Raw genomic sequence first — 13,467 nt, forward strand, 5'->3', positions numbered from 1 at the left:
AGAACCTTAACCCACTGAGCAAGGGCAGGGATCGAACCCGCAACCTCATGGTTCCTAGTCGGATTTGTTAACCACTGCACCACACTGGGAACTCCAGTTTTAATTTCTTCAGAATCCTCTTCACAGTCATCATTTGTTTTATTATTGCATATTAGGAAATATATGTTTTTTCTTGATTAAAAGAAGTCAAGTGGGGAGTTCCCATTGTGGTGCAGTGAAGACGAATCTGACTTGTATCCATGAAGACACAAGTTCAATCCCTGGCCCCACTCAGTAGGTTAAGGATCCTGCATTGCTGTGGCTGTGGTGTAGACCAGCAGCTGCAGCTCCAATTTGAACTCTAGCCTGGGAATTTCCATATGCCACAAGCGGAACCCTGAAAAGCCAAAAAAAAAAAAAAAAAAAAAAAAAAAAAAGTCAAGTAAAGTGTGGGTTTGTTTGTTTGTTTGTTTGTTTTTGAGGGATGTACATTTTATTGGAAACCTTAAATACTCTTCAGGCAGAATACAATGTCTTCAATCAAGGCTCTCATGGCCTACAGAGAAAACTGTTTGCATGAGGGACAAGGAGAGGGACTGCAAAGAGGATGAGTACTTAATTTGCCGAAAAGACTCCCTCACGAGTGCTCTTCAGCCCGCTTATCAGCTTTTGCCACAGCTTCTTCAATGGGTCCCACCATATAGAAAGCCTGTTAAGGGAGATGGTCATATTCAGCTGCCAAAATCTGCTGGAATCCTTTGATGGTCTCCTTCAGGGGTACCAGCTTCCCCATATGATCTGTAAAGACCTCGGCAACCTGGAATGGCTGAGACAAGAAATGCCGTATTTTCCGTGCACGGAACACAGTTAACTTGTCTTCCTCAGAAAGTTCATTCATACTCAGGATGGCAATGATATCCTGAAGGGATTTGTAGTCCTGTAGCATCTTTTCCACTCCACGGGCAACATCACAATGCTCACTGCCAACAATGTTGGGATCCATGATGCGAGAAGAGAAGTCCAGAGGATCCACAGCAAGATAAATGCCCAGCTCAGCAATAGCATGGGATAGCGCAGTGGTAGCATCCAAATGGGCAAAGGTAGTGGCAGGGGCAGGGGCAGTCAAGTCATCAGCAGGTACGTAGATGGCCTGTACAGACGTGATAGATCCCTTTCCGGTGGTGGTGATTCTTTCCTGCATGGCACCCATGTCAGCAGCCAGGGTAGGCTGATAACCCACAGCAGAAGGGATTCTGCCCAATAAAACAGACACCTCTGAGCCAGCCTGGGTGAAGCAAAAGAACTTATCAAAAAACAGCAGTACATCTTGATCTTCTTCATCTCTGAAGTATTCAGCTACAGTCAGTGCACTCCGAGCTACCAAAGACTGAGCACCAGGCATTTCATTTGTTTGACCATACACCAGTGCTACCTTGGAGGTAGCATCTTTTAAGTTGATAACACCAGACTTGATCATTTCATGGTATGTCATTGCCCTCACTGGTCCTCTCACCAACACCAGCAACCACTGAGTAACCACCATGAGCTTTGGCTATGTTGTTGATTAGCTCCATCATCAGTACTGCCTTGCCAACTCCAGCACCAGCAAAGAGCCCAATTTTGCCACCCTTGGCATAAGGAGCCAGTAGGTCCACAACCTTGATACCAGTAACCAGAATTTCCTGCTCAACATTCATCTCCATGAATTCAAGAGCCTCAGCATAAATAGCAGCAAATTGTTTGGTTTTGATGGGACCTCGCTCATCAATAGGTTCTCCAGTGACATTCATGATTCTGCCCAAGGCCTCAGGCCCAACAGGAATTTTGACTGGTGCACCAGAATCCAGGACTTTCTGTCCTCTAACAAAGTCTTCTGTTCCATCCGTGGATGGCAATCGTCCTTAAAGTACTCTTTCAAATTCTGGGCCACCTCCAGAACCAGCCTGGTCTCCCTGCCTTGCATTTTCAGGGCATTTAGGATGGGTGGCAGTCCTTCATCAAACTGGACGTCCACCACTGCACCAATGACTGCCACGATGCGCCCAGTGGTGGCGCCTGCCTTTGGCAATGGAGATATTTGAGTGGCATAGTCTCCGGCAGGCTGGAGTGAGGCTGGAGTGGCCTGCAGTAGGAGCTGGGCTTGTGGTAGCAGCATTGAAGGGCTGAGTTCTTGAAAGGCCCCAGAGTCCGAGGCAGTGGCCACATGACTCACAAAACCCCTGTTTTTGTTTTTGAATTTTGGGAGCCACCCGTGGCATTTGGAAGTTCCCAGGCTAGGGGTTAAATCTGTGTCACAGCTGCAACCCAAGCCACAGAAGTGACAACATCTGATCTTTAACCTGCTATGCCACCAGGGAACTCCAATGCACAAAATTTTTGGTAAAGCAGAATTTATCTATTTTTTCTTCCATCGCTTATGCTTTTGCTGTCATATTTAAGAAACCATTGCCTAATCCATAGTCACAAAGATTTACTCCTATGCTTTCATGTAGGATTTTCTATTTTTCACTCTTATGTTGAAGTCCATGAACATAGGGATCTGTGGATACAGCAAACAGACCATGTTGTTTCTGGGAGTGAGATGGACAGGCAGCCAATGATGGTAGAACGTCATTTACGTACTAAGCTAGATTTAGGCTTGGGTGAGCATAACATGATGTGAGTCACCACAATAGAGAATCATGACCTTGCGTTCCTTTGTGGTGCAGCAAGTTTAAGGATCCAGCGTTGTCACTGCAGCAGCTTGTGTTTCTGCTGTGCCACAGGTTTGATCCATGGCGTAGGAAAGTCCTCATGCTGTGAGGGTCACCAAAAGGAAAAAAAGAAAAGAAAGAAAATCACAACCCCTCATCCAGCTTCTAGATCCTTTTAGGCAGATCCCACACTACAGCCCACCAACCGAATAGAAGGCTGGGTCCTGAGCAAGGTGTATACATCCTTCAAGCATATTTAGTATCTATTCCTCCAACCTGACCCTGAAAGTTACCAAAGTAACTGAACCATGGGGAAAAAGAGGACACCCAGATCTTTTGAGTGCTATTGAAACTGGGCAGAACCCTGCGGGGCCCTGCCAGGTAAACAAAACAAAACAAAATAAAACAAAAAAAGGCACATCTTTCTTGATCCTGGTTTGTTTTGTTTCCCTGTTTGTAGGGGAAAAGGCTTCTGCCAAGATGGTCCCTGAGTTCCAAAGGGCAAATTTAAACAGTTACTAATTAAGGGAGTGTGAGAATGCAGAAACAAAGAAAAAACATCAAGAAAGGATAGTATAGTGGCTGGGCAGGTTTCTGACATATACACACAGTACATGTATCCTCTCTGACATGCATTTACAAGTTCTGCTACAGGAACTAATGTGGAGGGGGCGGGGGGCAACCCTGGACTGGTTGAAACCAGAAAGCTGATGATTGGGATTCCTGGACCACCCTGCTACCACACCACCACCCAATCAGAGGAAGTTCACACACCCTGCAGCCCTTCCTCCAAATTTTGCCTATAAAAACTCTGGCTTAGTTGTATCTTTTGGCCCCACGCCTACCAAGAGGTGGGTCTTGTTTTCATGTAACAATCCCACACTGGTTAGTTCTATGAACTAAAAACCATTACAGTAGGAGAGACCAAGTGTAGCTCCCTAAAACTGTCTTAAGTCCAGCCAAGATTGTAAATTAGAAGCAGTACCGCATCTTGGAGAAAATGGTGGAAATGAGAGACACTCTCAAAGGTTTAAAGGATGAGGGGTGGTGCTTCGCATTTAATTTACCAGTTAGGTCCTTGGAAAAACCAGATTGATCTTGACAGTAGACAAACAGCACTTAAGCAAGAGGAAACAGCTGCAGGGCTGGATGTAGAATCTTTACTAGAAGAGATAAACACAGATTGATGCTTATTATTCAAGTATTATCCAGCAATTTTTTTTTTCTTTTTTGGGCCACCCTATGGCATAGGGAGGTTCCCAGGCTAGGGGTCAAATCAGAGTTACGGCTGTTGGGGACATGGCTTGGATTGTCAGTGTTGGAAAATGAGACACATGAACACAGGGAGATCTCGACAAGGTTCTTTACTTCTGCAGAAGGGCACAGGGACTCAAAAAGCACGGGCGCAGAGAAGAAAAGACCCTCTCTATTTCTCCCTAACACAGGTAATATACCTGTCCCCTTCCCATTGGTCAGGTCAGGGTGCACATTCTTCTTGGTTGGCTAATTTGAAACAGTTACTGGGAGAAGAGTGAAAGAAGAGGGGGGTTGGTCACAGGAGAGTGTTTCAGCTGAAACCAGAGCAAAATGGAGTAACCAAGATTTCCTTTGAGGAGTTCCCATCGTGGCACAGTGGTCAACGAATCTGACTAGGAACCATGAGGTTGTGGGTTCGATCCCTGGCCTTGCTCAGTGGGTTAAGGATCCAGCGTTGCCATAAGCTGTGGTGTAGGTCGAAGATGCGGTTCGGATCCCACATTGCTGTGGCTGGCAGCTACAGCTCCGATTAGACCCCTAGCCTGGGAACCTCCATATGCCACGGGAATGGCTCAAGAAATGGCAAAAAGACAAAAAAAAAAAAAAAAAGATTTCCTTTGATAGAAAAGACATTATGTTACTTTCCACACAGCTGCCAGCCTGTACACCACAGCCACAACAAGGCCAGATCCAAGCAGCGTCTGCAACCTACACCATAGCTCACAGCGACGCCAGATTCTTAACCCACTGATCGAGGCCAGGGATTGAGCCAGCATCCTCATGGATACTAGTTAGGTTTGTTACTGCTGAGCCACAGCAGGAACTAAAATGCATTCTTTTTAGTCTTCATCTGGAAGGAGAGCATTTGCACTCAGCAATTCACATTCAAGGTCTTAGCTTAGGGCCACAGTTACCTCTGTCAAATTATCACCTGGAGTACTTAATCCTCTCATCGTTTTTCCCAGGGACTTGCTGGATACAAGTTTGGTTATTAACTATGAACAAAAATAGCTAACATTATCTCTTGTGCATGTTGTTTTACATAAACCATCTCAGTTTATATGCTTAGAAGTCTTAGTAGGTAACAATATTACCCCCAATTTATGGATGAGGAAACAGGGGCTCCAAGAGGTTAATCTTTCCCATGTCTCATTAGCAACTGGAAGAGCTGGGATACAACAAGGGACTCCTGAAGTCCAACACAGCCTACTCACACATGACTCTGTTGAAGCAGTCCTGGTCTCTGCTGCCTGATAGGGCAGAAAGTGCTCCCACTTTAATTGCAGGAAAACAAAGTTCACGTAATAAAATGATGTGTCCCCAGGTTATGGAATTTGTAGGATGAGGTCAACATAAGACCTCTGAGTTTCCAGTCCAGGGTGGAATAAGCACCCTTGCTCCTCACAACTTCATCATAATGAGGAAAGTTCAAGGGAGATCATACTCGTAGCACCTTGAAGCTGGTGAAGAGCTAGCCATACAAATATAAGCAATTATGCTTATTATATGTGTATGTTTAAAGATTAAAGAGATTCCAGGAGGGAGTTCCCATCGTGGCTCGGTGGTTAACAAATCCAACTAAGAACCATGAGGTTGCGGGTTTGATCTCTGGCCTTGCTCAGTGGGTTAAGGATCTGGCATTGCCATGAGCTGTGGCATAGGTTGCAGACTCGGCTCGGATCCCGAGTTGCTGTGGCTCTGGCGTAGGCCAGTGGCTACAGCTCTGATTAGACCCCTAGCCCGGGAACCTCCATATGCCACAGGAGCGGCTCAAGAAAAGGCAAAAAGACAAAAAAAAGAAAAGAGATTCCAAGAGTTCCCATTGTGGCTCAGGGGTAACGAACCCAACGTGTATCCATGAGGACACAGGTTTGGTCCCTGGTCTCACTCAGTGGGTTAAGGATCCAGCATTGCCGTGAGCTGTGGTGTAGGTCACAGACACAACTTGGATCTGCATTGGTGTGGCTGTGGTGTAGGCCAGCAGCTGCAGCTCCGATTCAACCCCTAGCCTGGGAACTTCCATATGCCACGGGTGTGGCCCTGAAAAAAGCAAAAAAATTAAATACGTAAATAAATAAAGAGATTCCACTTGTTAACTTAAAAAAATGCACAACATGAAAGTTGAAAGTTAAGCTTTATTTGGGGTACAATTGGGACTTAAGCTGGGGAGACAGCATCTCAGGTACCACTGAGAAACCAATCCATGGAGGCTAGGGAGTAAGCTAGGATATATGAGTTTTCACAATAAAGGGAAGGTAGTAGGAACAAAAGATTTACGGGTAACCAGATTTACAGAAAAAGATTTACAGAAAACCAGTTTCCATGGGAAGATATAAAGGTCTGGGCTTGCTGGAATCACTCCTTTGATATGCACCTCAGCTACAGGCCAGTCTTCTTTGTTTCTTTCCCGAGTTCCCTCAGGGCTCACTGGCCCACCCTTGGGAGTGACTGTTCTCACAGACGACCATGACATCTTTTGTCCACTAACTACAGCCTAGGAGGCAATATTTCAGAGCCATCTGGACGAGGAAAGGGGGACTATCACTATATAAAGTCATAACGGTGAAAGGGGGAGGCGCAGAAGTTTGCTGCTGGTCTCGTGAAGGTGACCACTAGTCACAGACATCAGTCATCATGGAAGGATTTTAGTGTTTTCTAGATATTAGGACATGCAAGAATTAGGCTCTAAAATCTTCTAAAAATATCTGATTATCAAAGACCTTTTCTTCGGGTTTTCCCAGAGCTCAGTGCCTCACTCCTGGTCTCCACTCAGGGGTTGCTGTGGGTCGGCAGCTGCAGTGCCTCATGTAAAGGCTGATGGCAAGTGCCAAACCTATGTTCACACATTTTTAAAGAGACTTTACGGTTAGTACCTTTCCCCTCCCCACCCCCAAATGTGTATTGAGGAGCATGTTGAATCAATCCAAGGCGGGGTGGAGGGAAAAAAGTAAAAATATTGAAGGAGGTGATGCTATGTGTTAATGAGATGTTCTGAGATTAAAAAACAAAAAAAAAACAACAAAAAAAAAAACCAAAAAACTACAGTACTCATTTGTTTGACTATGAGCAAGTAGGCATTGTGTAGTTTTCTGGTTTATGGTGTCAGTTTCATTTGGGAATGTCCCTTTGCCCCCAGATAGTGCATCACTTGGAGGAACTATTTCTCCCTGTGAAAGGACATCCACCTATTCTGTTAAATGCTTCCCACAAGAGAAGGATGCTGCCATGGTGATAGGAAGTGGGTGGGATGGGTTCCTGAAGACCCTAAATATCCCTGGGCATAAAGGAGCCAAGGCACTGAGATAAATACTTTGCTTTCCTGAACTTGATTGTACCCCCATGCCACAAAAGGAACTCAAGCAGCTGCAGTGACAATACCTGATCCTTAACCTGCTGTGCTGTAAGAGAACTCCTGAAACTTTTCATTAAATAATTACTGAGTACTTTCTAGGAATGAGTTACTAAAGAAACAGCAGAAACGAGATAAACCCTTTCTCTCTTGGATTTATATTGTAGTAGAGACAGAATAAATAATACAAGAATGTTAATTCTCAAATCACCTTTTATATTTTATTTTTATATATTAGTTTTCCACTAATCTTTATTTTTTTCTGCCTGTATAAGTTATATAAACCAATTGGATAAGATTCATTTAGTATGTCTAAATAAGTAAAACTCTCATCACTGTAAAGAACATCATAAATGTTTGGTCACCATGCTTTCATCTATATACCTCTATAATTTAGGTAAATAGAATAGCCTTATGCATTGTTTCTGCAATTCTAAACATGAAAATGGTTTTATCCTCATTTTATAGGTTAGTAAAGAAGACTTAAAACTTCAATATCAATGTGTCTATGATCCCAGAGTTAGAAATCAACAGTATAGAGATGCTAATCCAGTAAATAGGGCTGGAACTGCCCAAGGGCAGTGGGAGGGGTGGTGAGGAGGGACCAACTTGGTTGGCAAGTAACTTCACAGTGGCCCAATTTCTAATCAAATGGTTTTTTCCCTAGGATTGATATACATCAGCTACACCAACGGTTGCCACTGGCGCCTCTTAGCTTTCAGACTGTTAAAAAAAAAAAGCGGGGTTGGGGGGAACTTTTAATCTTATCTAAATCTTGTTGCTGCAGTTGTCCAATCTGCCTAGATTTATAGCAAATAAAGCAGTAACAGCTCCGGAGGTATTAACCATGACATTATTACAACTAATTTTCCAGCGCCAAGTTTACATGGGGCTGTCCTGCGAGTGGACAGTCTAGAGCCATTGAGAGCCGTTCTAAATTTATAAAAGTCCCCGAGTAAGAGAGAATAATGGAACAGCCGGAATTCAGCTCGCCAAACACCGTCCCGCCCCCGATCCTGCATTCAGCAGGTTTGGGGGAATGGCACGACCCGCGCGCGGCGTTGGTTGGGGGGGGACGGGAGTGGTGTCGTCCCATTTTTATACAGTCGGAGACCACGTGACCTCCGCCCCGCACCGCTACTGGCCCTCCGCCTCTAGCTCTCGGCTTTGGCGCCGAACCTTTCCCCCCTTCTGGCCGCAACCATTATCTCTGAGCTCGGAGGAAATACGGGCCAACCACACGATCGAGGCTTTTCTGAATGAAACTTCCGACAATTTCTCCAGAAAAGTTCAGCTAAAAATTGAGGGATCAAGTGAAATACACCTGAAGACATCGTAGAAGGTTCCTTTTGCCAAAAAGAAAGAACGGACCTAACCCTGATTCCCCCTACGCTCCGTGGGGGTCGCGAGGGTGGTTCCGTCCGAGGCGCGGACTCCGCCTCCGCGGGCGCCGCCATTTTGTTTGGCTGGAGGGGAGCGAGCGGCGCTCTGGGGGGAGGGGTCTCCTAGGCTCCTCACCAGACCCCGCGCCCTCGCTGTTGCTTTTTGCGGCGGAGGCCGTCTCCCCGGCTAGGAGCGCCCGGAACCATGTACATAAAGCAGGTGAGGTCTATGTGTCCCTCCTTTCCCCTGCCACGGGCTCGTGAGGACCGCTCTTTGAGGCGAGGATGTCGCGGCCTTTCACATCTCCCCGCAGGGTGGACGCGGGGCTGGACAGGGAGTGTGGGGGAGGGGAGAGGGCCGACCCACTAGCGCAGGGCCGCGGAGAAGTGGGGCTCCTCCCTGCAGCCCCGGCGGCCCTGCAGGGCGCTCGCCTGAGGGGGGCGGGCTCGGGGAGAGGGGTGGAGGGGCTGGCGGGGCTGTCTTGTTGGAGGCACTAGGTCTTCCCGGGTGGGCCGGGGCGGGAGAGGCCCGGGACGGGAAGAGGCTTCGTCCTGCTGCCCTGGGCAGCTCCGCGAGGGCGTTTAGTGTGTGGTGGTGGTGGTGGTGGTGGGGTCTCCCCAGTCCGGGGGCGCCTCTGGGGGTGTCAGCCTAACTGGGGGTTTGCTCCTCCCCGACTTAGCCAAGGAGTGAGAAGGCTCCTCCTTCCTGCACGGTGCGTAGTGCCTCCTCATTCCGTTGTTTACTTCTGTCAAAATGGTCTTCCCGCGCTGGAGTCCACCGCAAAGATGGACCCATTCACGCTCTGCGAGAAGTTTCTCTTGTCGGATGTGTTGGCCTCAGAGCAGCGGTTCCACGAAAGGGATGCTCATTCTGGCTGGGCCGGAGTGTGGCTGGCAGGGACGCCCAGAAAAGCTGGGGCCGGTCTGCAAGTTTGATGTGCTTTTACTACAGCCTTGTAATGCTTAGTGTTCCTACGGACCTTGGGCTTGATTTTGAGAATTTCCTAACAGGTTATTAATTATCGCTCCTAAAAAAGCAACATTGGCAGTGGTTACTGATTTTTTTTTTAAATCACCGTTTTTCCAAAATGAGTTTTTCTTCTCTGAAATGGAAACTTTATTATCTTGCATTAAATGAGAAACCAGGACGGAAAGGTGTGCAAAAAGGTGTTAGTTTAGAGATTATTCCTGGAGTTCCCGTGGTGACTCAGTGGTTAACTAATCCGACTAGGAACCATGAGGTTGCGGTTCGATCCCTGGCCTTGCTTAGTGGCTTAAGAATCTGGCGTCGCCGTGAGCTGTGAGCTGTGGTGTAGGTTGCAGACGCGGCACGGATCCTGCGTTGCTGTGGCTCTGGCTTGGGCCGGCAGCTACAGCTCCGATTCAACCCCTACCTAGCCTGGGAACCTCCATATGCCACGGGAGCAGCCCTAGGAATGGCAAAAAGACAATAAATAAATAAATAAATAAATAGAAGTTATTCCTTTTGGGGTGTGTTTTGATAAATCCCTTTTTTATTTATCAGGTTATTATCCAGGGATTTCGAAGTTACAGAGATCAAACAATTGTAGACCCCTTCAGTTCAAAACATAATGTTATTGGTAAGTGTTCATGGTTTTACTCGATCAGATTTCAATCTATACAGACATTTAAATTCTGTCTCTATTAGGCTACAGACGACCTGTCTTTGAATATTATGTACACTTATATGTATTTTTTCTCTGTGAAATTACTTTTCTGTCTTTGATTTGCACTGATGAAGTTGCTTTCTTTATACATTTAAAATATTGGATAAGGCAATCATAAATTGCTCATTTTTATTCGGTAGTCATGTTGTGTATTTGTGTGGGAAGATCATAAACTTTGGATCATAACAGAATGGGATTCAAATCCCAATGCTGCCATGTATTCCTCAAACTTCACTCCCTGAGGTGCTTCAGTTTTCTCATTTGTACAGTGGAGATAATGATACACATTTTGTAGGGCTGTTGGGAAAATTAAATGAGAAAGCAGTTGTGTGAGGATAAGTTAATCATGATTGCCTTGCAACGTAATATCTAATCCATAAATTCTTTGGATGATAATGTTCCATTTGGCTGATACAGACAGCAAAAATGTTTTGAAATGAGTGCTTGTAGGCCCCAGAAAAGCATAGAATGTGCTGTTGACAAAGACTTATGCTATGCAGTGTCCTCCTTAAAGAGTATGTTGGTATATTTGTCTGCTTAGTTTACCATAACAAAATATCAGAGACTAGGTGGCTTAAACCACAGGGATTAATTTTTTTACTTTTCTGGAGGCCCTACCCCTCACGCTAATAGGACCTTCTTTGAGCCTCTCCCTCTCATCCCCCCAAAAAGGCCCCATCCTCTTAACCTCACATTTACCTCCCAAAGGCCCCCATCTCCAAAAAGCTTCACATAGGGAGTTAGGGATGCAACATATGAATTTGAGGGGGCGACACAATTCAGTCCATAGCATGGGGTGAGATGAGATTGGTATAGAAATCAATAAAGGGTGAACAGTTAATGCTGATGTTCTCAGAAAAACTTTGAGAATCATACTTTATTTTGAATTAAGTAAATAAATAATAAAAGTTTAAAATTGACGGCAGAGAAGAAACCTGCTCTGGATGTGTCAGTTGCAACCTTGTATTTGGAAATAAAGAAAATATGCTTTTCTCCCTGTCTTACCTACTGAAGAATCATTCATAAATTGGTGTCCCATAAGGGTGGCATGATTGTATTAGAGTTTTACATTTTGACTAAAAGTGCCTTCTAATTATCATCAATCAGAAAATCTTTAGATTTGGAGAAAAATGAGTAATTACTAGACTTATTTCCTTAAATGTATACAGTTGTCCCTTGGTATTGGGATGCTGAATCCCTTGTATAAAACTTTTTAAAAAATCTTAAGTCTCTTTGCATGTACTCTGGGTTGCTTATGATACAATGTAAATGTAAGTGGTGGGTTTTTTTGTTTGTTTTTTTTTTTTGTCTTTTTAGGGCTGCACTGGTGACATATGGAGGTTCCCAGGTTAGGGGTCCAATCAGATCTGTAACCTCCAGCGTGCACCAGAGCCACAGCAATGCCAGATCTGAGCCCCGTCTTTGACCTACACCATAGCTCATGTCAACACCAGATCCTTAACCCACTGAGCGAGGCCACAGATCGAACCCACAACCTCATGGTTCCTAGTTGGATTTGTTTCCACTGCACCACAATGGGAACTCCTGTAAGTAGTTATTAATGCAGTGTAAATACTGTGTAAATCAGTTGCCACAAGCTTGTGGCAAATTCTAGTTTTGTTTCTTGGAACTTTCTGGAAAGTTGCCCCCCTCCCCAATATTTTCAGTCTGTGATTGGTTAAATCTCCCAGTGTGGAACCCAGGGATTTGAAATTGAGCAGACTGGCTATGATTTTATAAATGGGCTGAAAATGATGGCCATTTTTATCTGGGATGATTAAATTATGTCTCTAGGACCTATCAAGGTTTTTTGTTTTTTGTTTTCTTTTGTTTTTGCTTTTTAGGGCTGCACCCTCAGCGGCATATGGAAGTTCCCAGGCTAGGGGTATAATTAGAGCTACCGAGCCAGCCTACAGCATAGCCACAGCAGCGCCAGATCCAAGCCCCGTCTGCGACCTACACCACAGCTCATGGCAATGCTGGATCCTTAACCCACTGAGCAAGGCCAGGTTCCTAGTCAGGTTTGTTTCTTGCTGCACCACAACGGGAACTCCCCAATCAAGTATTTTTATTTTAGCTGTTATCAGATGGCTGTTGTACTACTTTGGATTAGGATTGTCAGTAGTCACAAAGGAAATTATCGAAGTGTTCTTTCATTTGTTTTAACTGAAAAATATAATGTGGTTTTATTGGCTTAACGTGCTTTAAAAAACACTTCTCTTAATCATGTAAGAAAGACCAGAAGTAGTATAGACTGAGGTTGATCCTAAAACTGCCTGGTAAAAGCATACCACTTTAATTGTTTAATGATTGTGACCCTTAAGAAACTCAAGATTTGAAGACAGATACCTCGTGCTGATACTTGAATATCTGATGTTCAGATGAAAGAACCATATACTCTTTTCTAACCTAACAAAAGAACTGTATGTGAAGTTATAGAACATTATGAGAGAGCATAAAAACTGAGAAAAAAAATTAAACTGTAATCCTTCTACCAGGATTACAGTTGAGACTTAATATTAATGATGTATACTTGTATTAATCCTGATTTTCTGGAAAACAGAGCCTGGGGTCTGCTTAGCTGCTAAGGTTTTAATGGGAGGATGCAGTCTGAGGGCAAGGCTAGGGGAAAAGCAGTCATAGCTGACAAAGAAGATAGACCCGGCTTGTGGTCCACATTGTATAACTTCAGACAGACTTTGTGAACCCACCACACCTCAGAAAGCTCAAATGGGAGAGGAATAGAGAGGGTTCTATATGCTGACTCCTGTCTCTGTTTGGTTGATTTACCACATCGGGCGTTGATTCCCCCATGCTTTTGGATTGTGTCATTCTGGGGAACTGTAACCTTTGGGCTTTCACAGACCTGAAGGCACCCCTAGGGTAGGCTGAAACAACCTGAGATGTTGGGAAGCTAGCTTCTCTGATGACAGGCAACCAAGACCCTTGTTAGGGCAGGTGAATCTTGGGGATGCAGTAAACTGGGTCTTTCTCAATACTCTGGTTTCATACATATCTATATATAACTATGCTTTTTAAGATAAAAGTTTATAGTAATTTTTTTTTGCCCCCTCAAGATAATATATTTCTTAATATCTTTCCTTATTAAATATTTAACG

The 13,467-nt window shown here is 44.8% G+C and overlaps 1 protein-coding gene and 1 pseudogene across 2 annotated transcripts in view; one reads left to right on the forward strand and one right to left on the reverse strand.

Annotated features, from left to right (window-relative positions):
• Positions 1–616: 616 nt before the first annotated feature.
• LOC100155946 (ATP synthase F(1) complex catalytic subunit beta, mitochondrial pseudogene) lies at positions 617–8,735 on the reverse strand (annotated as a pseudogene).
• A 3-nt stretch (positions 8,736–8,738) lies between these two features.
• The window catches only part of SMC3 (structural maintenance of chromosomes 3), a 39,284-nt gene continuing 34,555 nt past the window's right edge, over positions 8,739–13,467 (forward strand). For both annotated transcript variants that reach the window (XM_084994263.1, XM_005671452.4), the window contains exons 1-2: positions 8,739–8,880; positions 10,186–10,261. Coding sequence is in view for 1 of the 2 variants with exons in the window: in XM_005671452.4 (XP_005671509.1) it covers positions 8,866–8,880; positions 10,186–10,261 (91 nt within the window). In the remaining variant the exon portion in view is untranslated. The remainder of the gene's footprint in view (positions 8,881–10,185; positions 10,262–13,467) is intronic.

This window comes from Sus scrofa, chromosome 14 (assembly GCF_054392235.1).
Source record: "Sus scrofa isolate SSC_HxYL_T2T_F1_AM1 chromosome 14, Sscrofa_HxYL_maternal_Yorkshire_Landrace_v2.0, whole genome shotgun sequence".
Lineage (NCBI taxonomy): Eukaryota > Metazoa > Chordata > Mammalia > Artiodactyla > Suidae > Sus > Sus scrofa.